Here is a 22,046-nt window from a genome sequence, read left to right as displayed (position 1 = left end):
AAGATGTCAGGGAATAAGGGGGTAACGACTACTGGGCCCCTATTTGGGTTCAGTATGATCATAACCGAGCAACAAAGCTAGAAGTTTGGGGGAAGATGGGGTAATGAGTTGCGGTCCATCCACACCTAAACCATCAACTCCTGTCCCGACTACACCTAAACCAACAACTCCTGGTCCATCCACACCTAAACCATCAACTCCAGGCCCGACTACACCTAAACCAACAACTCCTAGACCAACTACTCCTAAACCCACAACTCCTAGACCAACTACACCAAAGCCAACAAGTATGACAAGTCCTTATCAACATTTATTTCTTTATTACATTTTTCAATTCTTTCTTACATTTATTTTGCCCATCTACCAATTTATTATTCTTTCTGCTGTACAGAACCATGCCCTCCTGATGCAGAGTATGTAGAATGTGGTCCAGCTTGTATCCCCACCTGTATGGAACCTTCCACCAACTGTTCTGGCTCCTGTATCAGTGGCTGCTTCTGCAAACCAGGGTTTGTCTTCAAGGGACGGCGCTGTGTCCCATTGGAAAAATGTGGCTGTTTGGATGACCAGAATAACTATTATGAGGTCAGATATCCTTGTTAGTAAACCCATATGTATACATTCCTGTTTCGTAAAAATATATAATTGTAATTATTAAATTACAAGAAGGTTGTACTATGTAGTTCTAGTGACACACGGTACTCATGGTTGATCCTTTGTTCAATTCTGTTTTAGCCTGGCGAGATTATATTTGGAGATGGCTGCTCAAAGCTGTGTCGCTGTGCAGGGAACTACACTTTGGAATGTGTTGACAACTCGTGTGACCCCACTGAAGAGTGTCGCGAGGCGAATGGTGTTGCAGGCTGCTATCCTAAAGGTAATAATATCTGATAAATTGTCAAGGAATTGCTACAACAAATGGTACTTGCAGTCGTCCGACCACATCTGAAGGCAAAAGTGTTTCAAACTGTTCCCTTCGGCTCCACACACAAGTCAGTCAAAAATAAAAATAAATGTGCTGCTACAGCGATACTAGTTCTGGTGTATCTTAGCTAAAAGATTCCTTTAGCTAATTTTAGAAAATGTTAGATGTTGCTGTGTAACTGACATTACTGAGTGAGCGTGCAGACTTCATGACTCTTCTCTACTTGTGCTACTGTTTTATCACTTTTTAGCATTAACAAAATAACTGCTAACATACCGTTTCTCATACCGTAGGTACATCCACATGCATAGCGAGTGGTGATCCCCACTACACCACCTTTGACAAACGCAAATATAACTTCATGGGCAACTGCAGCTACTTGATGTCTCGACCCTGCAATGAAACGACTCTGCCACACTTTGAGGTCCATGCGGACAACGAACATCGTTTTAACAATCCCAAAATCTCCTATGTGAAGGCCGTGCATGTATATGTACACACGGTGAAGATCTCCATCCTCAAAGGTGGCACTGTGCAGGTAATAAATGAGGGGAGAAACTAACTATGTTTTTTAACAGACAGTATGACAGGGTGCAGCCTGGTCTCCTGAAATGTGCGTTCCTGTACAACAAAACTGCATTGTCAATCACATTTCGAGAGAAAAATATTTTCTCCCAGATTACAGTTGTTTTAGATGTATCACAAATACCTTTCTAATCATAGTCCACGTAAACCCTGTATGGAGGAGGTTGTGGGGAACAAACACCGGACTTTAACCCAGGAGGCCGCTGATCACGTCCCGTGTCAAACCAGAAATTGATGTTGATATTTTAATTTACGTCCATACCTTGAAGCCAAGCAATGTCTTAATACACCTAACAAAGTAGTTTTGTTGTATTTCAAATTGAGTTAACCATGTGTTTAAAAATGCAACCGTAATCTGGGAAAATATATATTTCCCTAGAAACATAATTGAGAATGCTGTTAAATTGTATAGGAACCACATTTTGAAGGAGACAGGGTTTCAGGGTGACAACCATCAAACTATTTTCATATCTATGACATATTTACCAGAGCTAATGTCCATAAATCATGTGAATTCTCTGCAGAAAATACACTGTTTCAATTGCTAATTGCAGTTTGAGATTCTATACATAGAGAGTTTTTAATCTTTGTTTCTGTTTCCTCAGTCATCACTCATTATCTTATTTGCACTTGCTTTTCCCCGCACAGGTGAACGGAACCAATGTTAACCTGCCAGTGACTCCGGCCCCCGGTGTCTCTGTGTTCAAGTCAGGAAAGCACTACACTGTATCCATGAACTTTGGTGTGACTGTTCGTTATGATGGAAACCACTTCATGGACATCAAAGTAATCAAAGAGTGAGTAAAGAAAGACTGAACTTTACATTCTTACCCCGGCTCCACGGACAAAACTATTTTCAATGGAGATTTTGGCGTGATGCTGACAAAGTCTGATAATCAGTGAAAACACACTGTGTCACACACTGTGAATGAAAACAAGTCACAAACTCTTGGACTGAATTGTTGCTTTTTCACCTCCTCAAATCACTAACTTGCAGATTTTCTTGCAGCTATCAGAACAAACTGTGTGGAATGTGTGGAGATTACGATGGAGATTCCAAAGATGACTTCCGTAAACCAAATGGATCATTGACCAACAATGCCAATGACTTTGGACACAGCTGGAACACCGATCCAGAGTGAGTCGCATTGGATTTGTTTTTATGATTGATTGTATATTTTAATGCCATTTTGATGTATTTATTCCATTCTCAACAAATAGGTACACATCAATCAACCCTTTGTTAGAATTGCTAGGGGGAGAAAAACTAACAAACAACACACGGAGCTTCTCTAACTAACTGTCTGTGTTGACAGGTGTAACAAAAAACCCAACACCACCATCCCTGAGTGTGACGAAGGAGAGCAGGAACTGTATGAGAGCTCAGGATACTGCGGCATCCTGCTGGACAAAAAGGGTCCCTTCGCTGTGTGCCACCGCAAAGTCAACCCAAATGTAAGTCACTTCACTCACACACACACACACACACACACACACACACACACACACACACACAGACACACACACATACACAGGCCTATACAGTACTCACTAATACGAAGCAGTTCCAACTTTCGATGTCATCAAGAAAATTGCATTAAAATAAGAGACAGAAATTACAATTTCTGGTTGACGATGGAGACAGACTAAGGCATTGTAACTTAACGAACTGTGTGTTTGCGTGTGTGTGTTCAGAATTACTTCAGGGACTGTGTCTTTGACCTGTGTGAGCTGGATGGAGCCAAGCCCATTCTGTGCGAAGCCATAGAGGCCTACGTCAACGAATGCCAGGACCGCGGGGTGAACATCGGACCCTGGAGGAATGAAACCTTCTGCCGTGAGTGTTGGGTGAAAGATCTGATGGAGAAAATGATAGATGGATGGAGGGATGTAGGGAGGGCAGGATGGGCAACTAGGGAGCCCCTTCTCAAGGCTCAGTAAGGTTATTATGCGTTTTTTTTGGGTTGTCCGTCTGTCCGTCCATCCATACCATTCTTGTGAATGTGATATTTCAGGAACGCCTTGGAAACTTCTTCAAATTCTGTCCAAACATCCACTTGGGCTCAAGGATGAACTAGTTAGAATTTGTTGGTGAAAGGTCACTGTGACCTCACAAAACACATTTTCAACAATTGATATGAGCTAACTATGACAATTTCACTCTAATGTCTAATGAGAAAAAATAATGTATGGATGTAAACTGCAATTTGGCTGGTTGCGGAGACGTAAAACAGAGAGGCGGCAGTTCTAGTTCGATCTGGACTCGTATATGTCAAGCATCCCAGAATAAGAAATCAATTCCAATTGGCCAAAAATGTTCAGACTGGTGCAAGTTTGGTTTTAGTTGAAGGACTCGGAGTAAAAGCATGTTATCAACCTGAGCAGGAAGTGACTCCTTTCTCAGCAAAAGGATAATTTAACTTTAACTAACAAGGACCACGCCAATAACATTATGAGTTTCGAGAGGTTTATTGCGTAACGGAATGATTGTTAGATTAGGAAGCGGAAGGGGTAAAGGGTAGAGGGATGAAGCGGAGTAGGGTAGAGGGATGAAGGGATGTAGGGTAGGGATGCAGAGATGAAGGGATGTGGGGTAGGGGTCGAGGTAGAGGGATGTAGGGTAGGGATGAAGAAATTGAGGGATGCAAGGAAGAAGAAATGAGGAGGGTTTGTAGAAAGGAGGTTAGGCGATCGATGGGGGACCGTTGGTGTCCCGTTGGTGTCCGGTGGCTGGCAAGAACAGGGGGAGCGGAGACTGTTAGGATGGGGGCTAACTCTTCGGAAGCTCTGGCGGTGCAGTCCCCCGTCGTTCCTGTAATCCTGCAAGAGAGAGAGAAAATAGGAAAACAAAACGGGGTTGGGGGGGAGGAATGAGAGAACAGAGTCGAAGAGGAAGTGAACGGGTTTGTTGAGCTTAAATACTTGTGCGGGGGAAATGAGCTGTGTTCTGGGCGTGGTCCCGTTCCTGAACAAAGTTTAGAAAACTACATTAAACATTTTAATTTACATACATACATAAAGGCTACATTTATTTTTTTAGGCCAAGTAGTTACAATCTGCCATGTTAATGCAGTTTTGTACAATTATTAATAGTTTAAATTCATTTTGGCATCATAGTTTTGCATGCAACCCTGGCTGGTTATAATACATCATTAAATGTTTCTGTACATCTCTGCCACCACTGTCACTGACTTCACCCTCCCGTCCTCCCCCCTACTGTAGCTCTGAGCTGCCCCCCCAACAGCCACTATGAGCCCTGTGCAGACCCCTGTCAGGAGACGTGCAACGGGAAGCCTCCCTCCTGCGGCGGGCCCTGCTCCGAGTCCTGTGTGTGTGATCCGGGCTACGTCCTGAGCGCCGGCAAGTGCGTCAAGAAGACTTCATGTGGCTGCGCACACAACGGCCAGTATTACGAGGTACAGTGAAGTGGGTTTGATAAGCCACCAGGGAATGGTCTGCGTGTGTGGGAGATTTGTGCTGTGTGAGAACATCGTAGTCTTCGATTTAAGCTTCCTCATCTGCTAACGCAGCTCAAATGTGTGTGTGTGTCAGCCTGGAGACGAGTTTTATGTGGAGGACTGTCAGCTGAAGTGCAGGTGTGATGCTCCCTTCATTACCTGCATGCCCACTGAATGCCCCCCGATGCAGGAGTGTAAAATCCAGGGCGGAGAGCTGGGCTGCTACCCCACAAGTAAGTTTGCACCCAAGCGCACCATCATCCAAATTAACTGAGCTGGGTATGAATTATGAAGTACTAGTAAGACATATTGAACACTGGTAAGGCTTTAGAATAAGGCCTGTAATTATTTGTGTACATAACGATACATACATTTAGGTACAAGGGAACAAGATGTCAGGGAATAAGGGGGTAACGACTACTGGGCCCCTATTTGGGTTCAGTATGATCATAACCGAGCAACAAAGCTAGAAGTTTGGGGGAAGATGGGGTAATGAGTTGCTGTTTAGACATGGAAGGAACCACACAACACACTTTAGCTGGATTTTTGTGATTTTCATTGAGGTTTTCATACTACTTTAACATAATCAGGTCATCTTTTATGGTTACCACACGGAACAACAGCTCCCTAATGCGAGTTAAAAGAATAACCAGTCTACTTCTTCTTCTTCTTAAAATGATGAGTTGCTGCGTTGTATTCTGATGTCCGGTGCTTGTCCCTTTCTCTCTCAGGCTCTCAGGACTGCGTGGTGTCCGGAGATCCTCACTACAACACATTTGACAAGAAGTTCTACAGCTTCATGGGAACGTGCACCTACACACTGGCCCGAACCTGCAGGAACAGCACTGGTAGGTTCAGACAACTCTATTTCATTTCCAGATTATTTTTTTTGTCATGAATTATTCTTTTTTTGTCTATACTTCTATCTAATATCTAAATATTTGACCTGCGGCAGCTCTTAAAATGCATTTTCCACTTTAAGTGGTCCTGACACCAGGAGGTGGCACTACAACTACATGATACTTTAAAATAACCATTAGTCTGACTCATCTGACTTTTTGCACAGTTCATCCTTGAACAGTGCGATAAATTCTCATGCGGCTTAAGAAACGGAGTAGACTGACGTGTTTGTACGCTCCCTGTGCAGGTCCTTGGTTCTCAGTGGAGGGGAAGAATGAGGAGAGAGGAGTGAAAGGCATGTCCTACCTGAGGAAGCTCTACGTCACCGTGAACGGAATCACTGTGACCATGATGAAGTCCAGGAGGACTCTGGTCAGTGGGGACAACATTTACAGCAGCACACAATAGATTCTGTGTCTATAAATGTACTTTTACAAGTTGTTGGTATCACAGGAGGATGACGGGGCACGACATGTGTACACAGATGTGCGGCACACGCACCAGCTGTATCACTCTCTCTGCATCTTAATCTTTTGGTTCAGTGAAATTACAAGCCTGTCCTTTATTCTCTTCGCCTTTTTATTTGATCTTATCCCTGACTTTTATCTCTTTTTAATGCCATAATCCCAGAAATCTGTCCACACTCGTCCTCCTCATCGTCTCCTGTGCTCATCTGTTTGAACCCGTCCACGGGGTTTTTTTCACAGAGACCTAAATCCCCGTGTCCTGGGATTTTTTATTCACGTGTCAAATGTGAAAAGCTTGAATATGAAGTGTACCTGTTGTTGCTTTTTTATCACCGTCTTCATGTTGTCTTTTCTGCCTCCTCCTCCGGCAGGTTAACGGACTGCGAGTGGCCTTCCCCCACTACCCCTCTCCACTCATGTCTCTCAGTCTTGCCGGTCAGTACGTCACCCTGCAGACGACGTTCGGCCTCCGGGTGCGCTGGGATGGAAACCATTACGCCCAGATCTCAGTCCCCAGGTCGGTCAGAGGTCGATCCCGCTCCCCTTGGTCGCATGCGTTCATGTGACAGTTTTTTTAGGCTTTTATTTTGTTTTGGGAAAATGTTAACACATACACAGCAGGTGAATTCTGTCTGTATTTCCCATTTTTTCATTGATAATCAAGGAAGAAATTAGCACACTCACTCCCAACGTGAGCGTGTCGGGGACTGTTACGTCCTATATAATAAGTCCAAGGGAAAACAGGGAGTAACGTAACAAGTTTACCAAAAAGACTGCAAAAATGTAGCCAAAATTCAAAGAGAAGGCTGCTGGAACACTTTAAGAGTAACAATGAACAGAGAGACAGAAAGATTAACAGAAATAAATGAACCAACCAAAAGACGTCAGGTTCTCCAAGGCCAAAATAAAAAACGAAACCCCCACACTAACGGGAAAATAGGAAGTTCAACTGGTCTACCGCAACAGACAGAAACACTATTCTAAACTCCCTAATTAACCACAAAACAAGAACAAACAGGAATAGCAGAGTACATGTCAGAGAGCCCTGACAAGGCTTCCCCAAATTTACCCAGACTGGTTAAACAAAGCATCTCTAGCAACTAGCCAGCCAAGACAGAAGATAACTAGAATAGAGCTGTTATAAGGAGTTTCAGCAGGGAGACTCAAAGGCCAATATGTGCAGGAGCACTGGTTTTGGGGGGTGATATGCGGCTCCATACTGATGAAGTTGAGGTGTGGGCGCTCCAGGCACTGAAAGGGGGTGTGGCAGACCTGAAACACAGAGAGAGATGGCTCTGTTCCAAAAATAAGGCCAGAGGAAAGTCAGTGGCTGTAACAGGGACGATGAGTCAGTTTCTGGTCGTAACATGCATTCAAAACAAACTTCTGTGTTCACAGGAAGCGTACAGTTTGCCCTGGTTACATGCATACAGCCTCTTTTTAACGTCAGAGTTTAACTTGTAGTTTTTAGGTTTACTTGGTTAGGTTTAGGAAAAGATCGTGGTTTGGGTTAAAATAAGTCAATATCGTAAAATATTTACATTTGTTATGTAACTGGTGTTGGTAAAGTAGAGAAGTTACGTAGCAAAAGTAAGGTAAAATAAATGTCAAAAATGACTTTCGGTTTCACACTAACAACGGTCTCCTGGGTGAAAGTTATGTGTTTGTTTGACCCATCCAACCACTTCACTACCTGCCCTATGGGCCTTCTTTCTTCAGACACATGTGCATCATTTCACATTTTATGTAGCTGTGAATCCATTCTAAATCCCCATTTCTGCTGCTGGGATGATGAACACGACAAGTCTTCAGACACATGAAGCAGTGGAAACACCCTGAAAGACAGAACGATGTGCGCCGTGTGCACCGAATAGTATACAATGCTATAAACGGCTAAAGGTCAAAGTTTAATCTCGGTGTATGTCATGAAAACTGCGCAAGAACTCAGCTATACAGCTGTATTTCAAAGGTCATAGAGATCTGCTATTTCTAATAAATCCTCCAACATTCTTAATACTTTGCTTATAAATCTTCCATTGATGATGCACCGACTAATAGTATCAGATGAAGAGATTTCTTGGTTTTGTCTCTTTGTTTCTCGGATTCCATTAAAGGGCCAAACACTGTTTGATCTTTTAAGCTCGTTCCAAATGCATTGCGTGACATTCCTCACAGCTAACAAACAAATCATGCAGCTGTGTCCAGCGATACGGTCTTTAAGACATCTCTCCTCATCTCTTAATCCTGTCTTCTCCTTGTCTTCAGCTCCTACTACGACCAGATGTGCGGCCTATGCGGCGACTATGACGGCAACGCGGGCAACGACTTCACCAAACCAGATGGCACTCTGGTGGGAAATGTCAACGACTTCGGGAACAGCTGGCAAACGGAGGAGGATGAGGATGACTCGTGAGTTTCCACGCACTCGTTTCAATGCTGAGAATTTAAGGATTTCCTACGAATTTCCCTGGAGTCACATGTAGTCCAAGCATGTGACTAAACTACATGTGACTAGATGCTAATCTGTACATGCATTCAGTTGAACACATACAAATATATTTTTTTTGCAGAAAAAATATTATTACTAAATAAATAAATACATTTTAAAAATGTCAAAAAATGACAGTGCCACGATTCACGTGGATGAGCGAAATGGGACGTGACCCCGTTGTTGTGTTTGCGTTGATCAGGTGCAGCCCAGGCACCAAGCCCGACCCGGAATGTGACCCCAAGCTCGAGGCCGAGGTGGTGAAACCAGACAAATGTGGCAAAATCAAAGATCCTGCTGGACCTTTCAGGTGAGAGAGGAGTTTTTATTCCTTCCTGCTCCAACAGTGCTCCAACTGTAACAACCTATCCCATGATGCATCTCTGTAGTGTCTCTTATTCCTCCCTGATAAAACTCCACTCATCCAGTTTGTAAGTCGGGCTTTCTGCTATTGAAATATTGTGGTAAAGTTTGTCAGTATATCTATTTAAGACCTTTCAGTGAAATTGTATTTTTCTGTATCAACCTTTAGCTGTTCACTTTAAAATCGACATCGCTCTGTTCTGAGCAGCGTCAGCACTTATTCAGCTGGTGGGGGATGGGGGTGCATCAGATAACCCACCGTGGACAAAGTGTAGTTAGAGGGTGTGACTGCAGATACTGACACCAGTCCCAGTGTTCTCAAATGACGGTTCATTGGTTCAATTTTGTAAGATTGTCTACCTGATTTATCTATTTCAGATTACAGTTATAGCTCATTTCTGGAACATCACATGGACAGAATTGGACTCTGAACCCAAAAGCAAACACACTTATGTATTTTATTTTCATATGCATTTACTGTATCTAAATAAACTACAGTGTGTAGTGTGGTAGAAGCACCCTTATATATTTCTTTCTACTCAGTTCATGAAAATGTTTCGAGTGCCTAATTGTCAAATGTCTCTCTAAGGTTTGGTTGCTTAGAATTACATTTTTTAAGGAACGATTAAGAAGATGCTCGAAGTGAAATCAGCAGCGTGTCATTAGTTGAGCTTTGCTGGACCATCTGAGTGTTCTTCCTCTGCTTCCAGGGAGTGTATCAGTGTGGTGAATCCCACTCCGTTCTTCCAGAGCTGCGTGTACGACATGTGTCAGTTCAACGGCCAGCAGCACGTCCTGTGCGACCAGCTCCAGGCCTACACCGACGCCTGCCAGAGCGCCGGCGCGAAAGTCCATCAGTGGAGGACTCCGAGCTTCTGTCGTAAGTCTTCAGCGTTTTGTCGTTTGTCTTCTCGGCGGGTCAAAGCTCCAACAACCTAACATTTATCTTTTCATCCTTGTCTTCATCATCCCTATCTCCATGCAGCCCTGGCCTGTCCTCCCAACAGCGCCTACACTCTGTGTGCCAGTTCCTGCCCCGAGACGTGTCTGGGTGTGGTCGGGTCACCCGGCTGCGAGGACGTGTGCGTGGAGGGTTGCGAGTGTAACCCGGGCTTCATCCTCAGCAACGACAAATGTGTGTCACTGAAGGACTGCGGCTGTGTGGACACCAGCGGGACCTATCACCCTGTGAGTGGGAACTACGTCCAAGTGACCTAAATCACAAAGTCACAGTGCCTGATTCTACTGTATTCTAGTCAAAGCATTCACGCACAACTCTGCACAATATTTGAATGGAGACATGAGTCATGATACGTTGCTGGTATTCACTGTTAAAGCATGAACAATGTTTTAAGCACATACTCAACAGTAAAATTGCACTGTTATAGTTTACCACATTGTTGTGAGGGCTTGCCACATATATATAATGTGCATATGTGTGTGTGTGTGTGTGTGTTTGTCAGGTGGATGATGACTGGTACTTGGAGGGCTGCGAGGAGAAGTGTGTGTGTCACAGTGGAGGTTTGATTCAGTGTCACAACAGCAGCTGTAAACCAACCACTGAGAGCTGCCAGCTGCAGGATGGAGAATACGAATGTCGTCCTTTAGGTATGTCTCACACACACACACACACACACACACACACACACACACACACACACAAAGCTGACACTATAAAAAGCACCATTCACATATTTCTATGCAGAGTTTGAAGTATCGCATTCGAAAAGCTGTATTGAAACGATAAAAGTCGATAAAACGTCCTCAATTGGGCGAAAAAGAGTCGATGCGATGAATGAGATATGGAAACACCTTTTCCCAAATAATACTACTGCTACTATAATAACATACTGATAAATAATATATTCAAATAAATAATGTTCTCTTGTTCAGGAAATGGCATCTGCTCAGTATCTGGCGACCCCCACTACACCACCTTTGACAAGCACACCCACCATTACATGGGAGCCTGCTCCTACACGCTGTCCAAACCCTGCAACGTCTCCTCCGGCTTGCCGTACTTCAGCGTGGACACGCAGAATGAGCACAGGGGAAGTAATAAGAAGGTCTCCTACGTCAGGGCTGTGGTGGTCAACGTGAACGGGGTGACCTTCGTCCTCGGCAAGGGCCGCACGGTCCAGGTATGTTAGCTGACGGAGAAGCTGGCTCTGGTTCGGAGAAATCTCTTCTGGGGTTTTTGTAGCGATAATGCCCAAAATGCCCTTCTTCGGTGTGAATGTTTACAGTTTTTTTAGTCATCAATAATTGTAAATGTCTTTGGAGAAATCATCTCCAGATTTTGGTGGTTAAATCGGGGGATGGGGGCACAACCCCGGGGGAAATGACTGCCTCCACGTCAGACACTCTCTGCTCACCGTCAGAATAAACGTCTCCGTGTCCTCCAGGTCAACGGGACGGCGGTCGTCCCACCTGTCACCTCCATCGGCGGAGTCAAGATCTACTTGAGCGGCAAGTTCGTCGTCCTGGAGACGTCCTTCGGCCTGAGGGTGCGTTTCGACGGCAACCACCACGCCGACGTCACCGTGCCGACCTCCTACAACGGCCTGCTCTGTGGCATGTGTGGTAAGAATGTCATGTCCTGTTTCAGGCTGTTATAAACATCATACTTCTGAAATTGGATTCTGAAATGTTTTTTTAACAACAACGGATTCCAATCCAAGTTTTGTTTATTCCGTGACAGCTAGTTCTGACCCAAAACTACCAGGCCAACCAAAGTACTATCACACAGGCAGCCCATAATGTTTGTTTCCCCGGCAGGAAATTTCAATGGAAACTCCAAAGACGACAACTTGAAGCCAGACAACACACCAGCTGCTAACACCAACGAACTGGGAGACAGCTGGCAGGTTCCTGACCCGAGGCCCGAGTGAGTCACGTCACGCAATACAAAAATACGTATTTCACTACAAAAATCATCACTTCACTCCATTCTAATAAATCCTCTGCCTCTTCCAGCTGCACCAACGGTGGAGGACAGGAGGACTGTGATAAAGACGTGGAGGAGGAGGCCAAGAAGCCCACCAGCTGCGGCATGATCACGGATCCCAGTGGTATGACACACACACACACACACACACACACACACACACACACAGTAACCTGTTGCCATGGAGAAAATGGTGATTGAGTGAAATGAGTTTGTCTCTCGTGCGTTTGGTCTCCAGGCCTCTTTAAGCCCTGCCACTCCGTCGTGCCCCCGGAGCCGTACTTTGGAAACTGCGTGTACGACATGTGTGCGACCGGAGGCCAGACCGTGGCTCTGTGCCAGGCCGTAGAGAGCTACGCCGACATGTGTGCTGCTGCAGGAGTCCCCATCGCATGGAGGAACAACACCTTCTGTCGTAAGTCTGCTGCGAGTGTGTGGGAAACAAAGAGGACCCTAGCAGTGTGTCATGTCCTTACTGAGTTTATTACCAAAAATCACAGTTACAGTTTTTGCTTGTATGGCTAATGTTCGTTTATATATTTTCCAATGCGTATAAGGGCCAGTGTAGGTAAAAAAAGTACAAAGACGAAGCCTGGGTAGGAGGGTGAGAGAAAAGGTTCATTTATATTTTAAAAGGTTGTCCACACTGACTTTATGACCGAAGAGAATATTTCATTTTTTTCTCCAAAAAATTTCCGACTTTAACAGCAAGATTTGAGCTGGTGTCTGGATATCCTGCCTCTTGATATTTCATATCAAGGACACACTGACACAGGATTTATCAGTCATGAAATCCTTGGCAGCATTTAGAGTTGCTATTGTGACTTTTCACTTTACATTCGGGGGAAAAAACACATGTATTTTTACAAAACGTCCTTCTAACATCCCTTGTCCATCTGTCCTCCCTCCCTCCAGCTCTGAAGTGCCCCCCGGGCAGCCATTACAACCCGTGCGGCCCTGCCTGCGCTCAGCCCAGCTGTCAGGACCCCGCGGCCCCCGGCGGCTCCTGCAACCAGCCTTGCGTGGAGGGATGCGTCTGCAGCCCTGGCCTCGTCCTCAGCGGAGACAAGTGTGTCCCGCTCAGCGAGTGTGGATGCACCGACGCAGGCGGACACTACAGACCGGTAAGCGTGCGCCTCAGGCGGAGAATTATTTTTGCAAGAAGACCCATTTGAGCGTGCGCTGAATTTCTCATTTGTGCACAATGCGTGCAGGTGGGAGACTCCTGGTTCACGGAGACGGACTGCTCAGAGCACTGTAAGTGTAACGGCAACAACAACGTCACCTGCGAGCCCTGGCAGTGCAGCCCCGCACAGGAGTGTAAAGTCGTGGAGGGAGTGCTGGACTGCCACTCTACAGGTGAGACGGACCGGAGGGCCAAAGATTCACGACACCTCTCACCAGCAAAGAACATTTTGAGAATATTTGCGGTTCTGTTCATTATTTCTTATCCATCAAATGTTTTCCCTCCTCAGGTAAAGGAGTGTGTCACGTGGCTGGAGATCCTCACTACTACACCTTTGATGGTGTGATGCACACGTACATGGGCACCTGCACTTACACTCTGGTGGAGGTACGGGGGAATTTCACCTTAAAATGTCTATTTCAACTTGATAAACATCTGTTTGTGCATTCTGAAACAATAGGACATGTAAAAGCACGTTGTTTGAGTTTTTTTCTGAATCCCATAGGTGTGTAACACCACCAAGGTAACGCCCTTCAAGATCGTGGCTAAAAACGAGGAGCGTGGTCAGCCAGAGGCCTCCTATGTTCGCTCTGTCAAGGTCTACCTGCCTCACGACACTGTGGTGGAACTGCAGAAGAGCCGCAGAGTTCTGGTAAGGAATGCTATTCTTTTTAAAATATATAAATGATATTGGCCGCAGAAAACTACGGATGCCCTGTGAGGCAAAAGACAAAAAAACATTCTGTTGATCCATTTTCTCAGTCTGATCTAAATTATTTTCTCTCCTGTTTGTGACTCAGGAACTGTAGCAAAACACTAATGGTAGACAGCCTAATGAAATGGCCAACGACTAACTGGTCTCTGTCTTGTCTTAGCTGAATGGACGGCGTGTGAGAACGCCTGTTTCCATCGACTTAGCCGGAGCCAAAGTGCTAACCAGTGGATCCTACAGTCTGCTGGACACAAACTTTGGACTGCAGGTGAAGTTCGACGGCGTCCATCACCTGGAGATCACGGTTCCTGGAGAATACTTCAACAAGGTATGAAGACAAAAGGCCCGTCTTATTGTCCGAATGTCTCTGCGTCAAGTCAGAAAAACAAAGAGCTTGTAATAACCCTGCTCGATTTACTCCTCTCCAGCTGTGCGGCATGTGCGGGAACTACAACCACAACTCCTCGGATGACAACCTGATGCCCAACAAGAAACCAGCCAAGGATGTGATTGAACTGGGCAACAGCTGGAAATCCGATGGGGACAGTGATCCTGGGTCAGTGGCTCACAGCCATCACACATGGTTTCCTGTGATTATGTGGATAGTCTGAGCTAGGATATGATCAACATATGCATGTTGATTTGTTATATTTTCACGTTCTCCCCTCTAGCTGCCAGCCAGACACTCGTCCAGATGTGCACCCCAACTGCACAGCCGAGGAAGAGAAGCTGTACGAGGCTCAGTGTGCCGAGGTCATCCTCTCCGACCGCTTCAGGCCCTGCCACTCGCTGGTGCCCCCCGAGGCCTTCCTGGGTAACTGCATCTACGACATGTGCGAGTACGACGGCATGCAGGCGACGCTCTGCGACAACGTGGAGGCGTACGCTCAGGCCTGCCAGAGCGCCGGAGTCACCATCAGCTGGAGGAACAACACCTTCTGTCGTGAGTTTCCGGCCACACTCATCAACAGGCTAAATAAAAGATTGTAGTCGAGTGATCTTTTCATAATTGTCTTTCCCTTCCCCTGCAGCCGTGCCCTGCCCTACCAACAGCCACTACTCAGACTGCACCGCCCCCTGCCCCCCCACCTGCTCCGACCTCTTCCCCATCTTCTGCCACCTCCCGCCGACAGCCTGCGTGGAGGGCTGCCAGTGTGACGCCGGCTACGTCCTCAGCGACAACAAGTGTGTTCCTCTGGACAAATGTGGCTGCCTGGACTCAGACTCAGAGTACCATGATGTGAGTGGAGCCGAGTGCGCCTAAACAGTATGTGGTGTCACAGAACATCAGAGACACATGCTGGTTACACTTTGAACTTTTCTTAGCGGTTGTTAGTGGGCACACAAATAAAAGTTAGGGTCTATTTCAGGGGTTTTCTACTTTTGGAATTAAAGTAAAGATTGTTACACGTTGCCGTTTCTAAATGTAAACAAGTCTGTTCTGTGTGTGTGTGTGTGTGTGTCTGTAGGTGGGAGACTCGTGGCTGACAGATAAATGTATTGATTTATGTACCTGCAACCTCGGTGGCAAAATCACGTGTAAGGACCACATCTGTAATTCCAACTCAGTGTGTGGCCTGGACAAATATGGAGACGTCTACTGCAAACCCACCAGTGAGTCACTCTGACTGGCTTCACCTGTGATACCCCAACATGTTGTAGCTAGGCAGTGGACGTTTTGAAGACTTTTAAGCCATAAAAAAGGTATCGTTTAAATCATAATCCGTTTTGACCGTTTCATTTACATCATCCTGTAGAGTTCGACAAGTGCAGCATCTCTGGGGATCCTCACCACCGAACATTCGATGGTTTCACCCATCACTTCCAGGGCCCCTACACCTACGTCCTGGCTCAGGGCCACAACCTGCAGAACTCCCTGTCGCCCCTCGTGGTGCGGGGGAAGAACATCAGACGCGGGGGGAGCAGGAGGGTGTCGTTCCTGGATCAGATGTACGTTGACGTTTACGGCGTCAACGTCCGCTTCCTGCAGAACAAGAATGTCCTGGTCAGTAGTTTGTCTTCGTCTTATTAAAGCCACTTTCTTTGTTGCTTGTGTTAAAAAGTAAATAGTGAAATGATATTGTATATCTTCTAGCTGAACGGAGAGCGCGTTGCACCTCCTCTCAGTCCAGTTGATGGTTTGACCATCACGATGAACTCCAGGCAGGTCCAGCTCACCACCGACTTCGGACTCACTGTACGCTTCGATGGCAAAAGTCGCGGAGGTAAGCGAAGAAGAAACCTCGGCCCTCGCTAACTGACTTTGGCTCGTTTGTGAATCCATTCACCCCCCCCCCTCCTCCATCTCTCTGTTTGTGTATCAGAGATCATACTGCCCAGCACCTATAAGAACTCTGTCAGGGGGCTGTGTGGAAACTACGACGGCATCACCAGAAATGAGTACATGAAGCCGGATGGAATCGTGGTCAGGAACCTGGACACGTTCGGAGAGAGCTGGAGGGTCAGTGACCGACAGGGGGATGGACTGAAGATCTTCGACCTTCCTCACAGTGTCCACGCTCACAGGTAGGTCCACTAACAGGGTCCCTGCTGGAGCAGCAAACACACTTTCTATGGATTTTACAAATATTCGGGTTCATGAGCATAGAGATTCTATTTATTGACCCATTTTCAGAAGAGACAGTAATGGAGATAATAAATATTAAGTAGAAAATTACTTATTTTTTAAATTGTTTTAAAATGAAGTAATAATAATAATGATAATAATAACGATAATAATAATTAAATATAAATAAAGAGATAACAAATGTGAAAATATAAATAAATAAAAATGAAATAACAGAGAGATAGCAATAGTGATATTATACATAAGTAAAATCACTGAATTAAGAAAATAAGTTTAAAGAAAATGAATAAATATCTAAATAAAGAAAACTTACTTTAAAATATAAGAAAAAGCAATAAAGGATAATAGACAGGATTGACAATTCCATACTTTTACCCCTGTCCTTATTTATGATTTATTATTATGACACATGAGCAAGTTCACTAAAGAAGGCTGTAAGATATAATAATAATAATAATAATAACTGAACTTTATTTTTTTAAATATTTTACCACAGCTGAGGGTCTTTATGTTGGGGGCTTGAATATCCACAGCAATATTAAGTGTTATATTAGTGTTAGAGATATCTTGTCATGGACCAAAGAGTAGGTCAAATGGATATAGTGGTGGAAGAGGAAGGGTCAGAAGATTCCCACAATCTCTGGCAATCATAATCTCTTGACTTTGGCTTTTCAAAGCAAATTTCATGGTAATCTGGTATGCAGATATTGAGAATGTTAAGACAGCAGCTTTAATCCTTTCTATTTCCTCCGTCCTTTCCATCCTTTCTGTCTGTTCCATCTGTCTCCAGGCGAGAGGTGGAGACCGAACCAGATTCAGGATTTGAGACGTCGGGCTGCTCTCAGTCTCAGCTCAATGACTACAACAGCGCAGCTCAGTGTGGAGCGCTGTCTGACTCCAAGGGGCCGTTTGCTGCCTGCCATGCTACCCTGCCGCCTAAAACCTACCAGGAGTGAGTCGTCCGTGTGTGTGTGTGTGTGTGTGTGTGTGTGTATGCGTGAGTGCGTTGAAACTGTCCTCTGGAGAGAGTTATAGTGCAGTTTAAATTGGTGCACAACACATGATACACTTCACGTCCTTCCTTCAAATTGGAATCTGTGTGTGTTTGTCCCTCAGTGACTGTGTGTTTGACCTGTGTGCTGAGGATGGCAGTGCGGAGCTGCGTTGTGCCAGTTATGAAGCGTACGCTGCCGCCTGTCAGGAGGCCGGAGTCAAACTGGGATCCTGGCGGCAGCAGCTGGACTGTGGTAAGATGCTCAACGCGGGAAAAGAGTTTCACTGCATTCACATCATGTGGGAATAACGACAGTGGAGTGATTCTTGGAGGACTGTGGAGGCCCACAGGGCACTTTATTAAAATGATGAACTTGAAAATGAAAATGTCATTCCACAATGGCGTTATAATTTTCCACATACGAATGTGTTATTTAGGTAAAAATGTAACGTCAAACAGCTGAATGAGAATGAATGAAAATTGGATTATTGCATTTTCATTTTCCTATTTTCTCAAATATTACATACATGTGTGGAAAATCATAATGCTATTGTTGAATTACACTTTCATTTTAAGTTTACATCATCATCTTAACAATGTTAGCCATTTAATTAGAACAGACATTCAAATCAATGTAGCTGGATGAACAGGTCGGCGGCCATTTTTATGTGTGCTGCTGCCATTGTGACGGTTGTAGTGAGCTAACTAAACCGACTTACGTACTCACTGAGGTTTTGTGGTAACAACTTAAATGAGAAGTGGAGTAGTAACATGAAAGCGCAGAGAGCCAGAGCGAATTAGTAAAAGCTAACAAACTTAATGCTTCATCCATACACTCTCGTGGAAAGCACATTGCTATCGCCAGATTGTTTAGCTTAATTTATGAGTGTAGAACTAAAGCAAGGCGGATTTAGCAAGCTAGCTAGCTAACCAACGGCTCAGTGGTAATCCAGTTTCAGTGCAGAGACATCTGAAAAGTAACGTAACAATAATATTACTTTGATAAAAAATAAGCCACAGCTCAAGCACAAAAATGAATGAAAGCCAATGGAGGTCTGAAAGCATCCACATTTCTAAAACACAGCACCATGATTTGTGAAGTGGTTTATTGTAAATAGTGTGACAAGTGAAACCGCCAATACCCATATGAGACAGGGTTGTTATCATAGATTGTATATAAGAAGTGGACATAGTCATCGTGATGTCACTCACTGGTTTGTGGACTGCAGTACGACGGTTTGGCTGTCGCCATCTTGGATTACAGCCGTCACCATGTTTTTTTGCAACCAATGAATGGCCATAATGACCATAATTCACTAAATCAACATCATGCTGTATTGAAGAAGACTTGAAACTAGAGATTGAGACCATAAACTCATGTTTACATTGTTTACTGAGGTAATAAATCAAGAGAGAAGTAGAGTCATTTTCTCATAGACTTCTACACAGTTAGACTTCTTTCTGAAACCGGAGGAGTCGCCCCCTGATGGTCAGTAGAGAGAATGCAAGTTTTAAGACACTTCCGAATTGGCTTCACTCGGCAGAACCGGAGGTTGCCACCTGGTTGTGACTTCTCTCTCTCTCTCTCTCTCTCTCTCTCAGTCCTGTCCTGTGTTGCAAACAGCACCTACTCTACCTGCATGTCACCTTGTCCCGCCTCCTGCGCCGACCTGGCGGCCCCCTCAGAGTGCGACGCCACCTCCTGTGTGGAGGGCTGCCAGTGTGCGGCGGGCTTCGTCATGAGCGAGGGCATCTGCGTGCCATACCCGCAGTGTGGCTGCACCTTCCTCAACAGATACTACACCGTAAGAGGCCTTCTATAGTTACAGCAGTGGCTGTGTGCGCGCGTGTGTGTGTGTGTCATTGTGTGATGATCTCTTTCAACCCTCCACCTCACCTCTCTCCCTCCATTTCTCGCAGCTGAAGGAGAAGTTCGTGACTGAGGACTGTTCCGAGGCGTGTGAGTGCACCATCACCGGCGCCGCGTGCCAGCCCAAGACCTGCCAGGGCGGTTTCGTCTGCACCATCTACGACTTCACACGTGACTGCTACAGAGGTGTGTTTATGCTTCCGTGGAATTAAAATTCATTCATCATCCAGTCAATCTCATTTCAGTGTAAACCCCATGGACTCAACCCACGTTTAGCCACCATGCAAGTCTTTCTCATGAACAACTAAAGTTGTTGTTTTGTTTTTTTTAATGTACACGTTTGCAAATTTTTCCAGGTGAAACATTTCCTCATAGCACACAAAAGTATCAATTATGTATACTGATAACACAGAAGATCAAAACTGTCAAAAAACATAATATTGTCTTGTGTGTTGCAGCGAGTCCCTGCCTCAGCTACCCCTGTATGAACGAAGGCACGTGTAATGAGGCCAGCAACAACACGTACAGCTGTCAGTGTGCGGAGGGCTTCGAGGGAACGAACTGCGAGGTGGAGATAACACAAACCGAAGGACTAGGTACGTCTGTTTCACTCATCAGGGTCAAACTATGATATTTACATCAGACTTCTGCTGCATTGTTAAAAAAAACATCAAATGTACTCATGGTAAGGACGTGCTATCCACAGGTTTTGACTTCATGATTAGATTTCATTGACTTTTATCTTTTCTTGATGGAAAAAGAAAAATGAAGAGTGAAAGTGTGGGTTTAATAAAGTAATTGTTGTTCGTTACAGAAACCAAGTGGATCATCCTGATAGCGGTGTTGGTCGCAGTTGTCGTCATCATCATTGTGACCGCCGTCGCGTGCGCTTGTCGACAGAAATCCAAGTGAGTCCCAGCTGATTGTGTTCTGTGCAAATATCAAAGCACTTGTGTGTGAGATGATGTGTGGAGGATTAGGAGGATTAGGGCTACATGTAAAAAATGTCAATTTTTTTAGTTTAATGTCAGAATATTTTCTTTTTAATCATTCTTACAACTTTGGCATTAATCTCACAATTCCGATTTCAAGAAAGAATTGTGATTATGGAGAATTTTGAGAATAAAGTTTTGGAAATAGAATTTAAATTCTGAGAATATAGTCAGATTTCTGAGTTTAATATCAATTCAGATTTCAAGTCAGTATTTTGAGAATAAAGTCTGAATTTTCGAGAATAAAGTGCGTGTGTGTGCGTGTGTGCGTGTGTGTGTGTGCGTGTGTGTGTGTGTCATGACTGCTGACCAACATGTCCCAGCCGCTGTCCTCTACTAAACATAAATAAAATCCCCTCTCATCAAGGCCCAGATAAAAGTTTCATTTTCATTGCAGGTCACAAATTTATGTAATTCAGAGGCAGCATTCATCTCACAGTGGGTGAGAGAAAATTACAGCGTCATCACCTTTTTTTTTGGCGGGCATTTCTGGGAGCATGCTGTATTAGCACTGGGAAGGGGAGGGTGTGATTCCCTGACTGCTTTCACTCTACCTTCGCTATCTAAAACCACCTGCACTCTCTCCTGCTCGCACCATGACTCAGCAATCCCGTGCATTTTGACGTCCCTCACCTCGGTTCTTTCTGTCCGCAGGAAACACAAGAGTGACGAGAAGAAGCTCAGCATGAAATCCACAAGTAAGAATCGTCATTGTTCATGGAGAATTAAGAAACAGGAATAATACTCAAACAGATCACTGATCTCGGGACTACCTTTAAAAATAGACAACAACATTTGAGTGTGACAACTCTGATCCCAGTTTATAACGTGTTTAGAGTTAGAACCACCTTTAGGTCAGATTACATGCTGACTCATCAGCAAATTCACTTCCTCACAATGAATCCATTTATTTTTTTCACTGACAGTATTTGTTTCCTTTTTGTCATTTTAATTCAAACTAAATTAAAACATTTGAATAAGACTCACTACGCATTATATCAGTGTCTTAAAGTGTTTTGGGTATGTCCTATTTTCCCATATTTGTGTCTAAGTGACTAATAGGGACAACAGCAACCGAAGGAAAAAGGTTTTAGTTCTCTGTAATATTCTTACCAGAATTCTATCAAGACACTTAAAAAATGTTTTACCCTTTTTTTTTTTTGACTCTAAGACAAATACTAAATATGAATATAAAATATAAATACAAACTAAATATAATCAAAAATGGACCCCATAGTAATAGACTGAGCTAATAGCATTAGAGGATGACTCATATACAGTATTTGCAGGCGGATGTCATGCGCTACAGAAATGTATTAAAGGCTGCATTGATCCCTTTGCATCCTAATTCAATTTCATTCTCATTTACTTTTTAAATTGATTTAATTTTCAGCGTTATCCTTGACAGTTTGTCCTTTGTTCAACTCTTACTACACGGCCCCAGTTGACTCTTTAACAGCCATATAATAGGAGAAATTGTCAAAAGAAATATGTATGTTTGTAGCTAAGAATATTTGCATTACTTTAAAAATCCGTAATCTCCTAATAAGAATCTGAATGTCTGCAGACAGA

At 44.4% G+C, this 22,046-nt stretch overlaps 1 protein-coding gene across 1 annotated transcript in view; it reads left to right on the top strand.

Annotated features, from left to right (window-relative positions):
* Nucleotides 1-22,046, top strand: part of zanl (zonadhesin, like) — a gene marked incomplete at its 5' end in the record, with an annotated part of 51,985 nt that overhangs the window by 29,532 nt on the left and 407 nt on the right. Inside the window, 42 exon segments of the mRNA XM_079184637.1 lie at nucleotides 96-287; nucleotides 392-585; nucleotides 736-877; nucleotides 1,219-1,463; nucleotides 2,159-2,307; nucleotides 2,520-2,648; nucleotides 2,827-2,965; nucleotides 3,206-3,347; nucleotides 4,733-4,926; nucleotides 5,063-5,201; nucleotides 5,700-5,816; nucleotides 6,116-6,240; nucleotides 6,707-6,852; nucleotides 8,601-8,744; nucleotides 9,026-9,133; nucleotides 9,897-10,066; nucleotides 10,172-10,374; nucleotides 10,650-10,794; nucleotides 11,080-11,327; nucleotides 11,592-11,769; nucleotides 11,965-12,073; nucleotides 12,163-12,257; nucleotides 12,372-12,548; nucleotides 13,049-13,257; nucleotides 13,348-13,492; nucleotides 13,609-13,706; nucleotides 13,825-13,971; nucleotides 14,195-14,359; nucleotides 14,460-14,587; nucleotides 14,703-14,974; nucleotides 15,063-15,271; nucleotides 15,501-15,645; nucleotides 15,789-16,036; nucleotides 16,127-16,256; nucleotides 16,356-16,557; nucleotides 17,409-17,570; nucleotides 17,735-17,865; nucleotides 19,215-19,417; nucleotides 19,533-19,668; nucleotides 19,941-20,078; nucleotides 20,297-20,390; nucleotides 21,129-21,172. Of these exon segments, the coding sequence (XP_079040763.1) occupies nucleotides 96-287; nucleotides 392-585; nucleotides 736-877; nucleotides 1,219-1,463; nucleotides 2,159-2,307; nucleotides 2,520-2,648; nucleotides 2,827-2,965; nucleotides 3,206-3,347; nucleotides 4,733-4,926; nucleotides 5,063-5,201; nucleotides 5,700-5,816; nucleotides 6,116-6,240; nucleotides 6,707-6,852; nucleotides 8,601-8,744; nucleotides 9,026-9,133; nucleotides 9,897-10,066; nucleotides 10,172-10,374; nucleotides 10,650-10,794; nucleotides 11,080-11,327; nucleotides 11,592-11,769; nucleotides 11,965-12,073; nucleotides 12,163-12,257; nucleotides 12,372-12,548; nucleotides 13,049-13,257; nucleotides 13,348-13,492; nucleotides 13,609-13,706; nucleotides 13,825-13,971; nucleotides 14,195-14,359; nucleotides 14,460-14,587; nucleotides 14,703-14,974; nucleotides 15,063-15,271; nucleotides 15,501-15,645; nucleotides 15,789-16,036; nucleotides 16,127-16,256; nucleotides 16,356-16,557; nucleotides 17,409-17,570; nucleotides 17,735-17,865; nucleotides 19,215-19,417; nucleotides 19,533-19,668; nucleotides 19,941-20,078; nucleotides 20,297-20,390; nucleotides 21,129-21,172 (6,636 nt within the window).

The sequence above is a fragment of the Pholis gunnellus genome, assembly GCF_910591455.1.
Source record: "Pholis gunnellus genome assembly, chromosome: 23".
Lineage (NCBI taxonomy): Eukaryota > Metazoa > Chordata > Actinopteri > Perciformes > Pholidae > Pholis > Pholis gunnellus.
The sequence above is the reverse complement of the archived record's forward strand: the minus strand, read 5'-3'. Positions and strand labels throughout refer to the sequence as shown.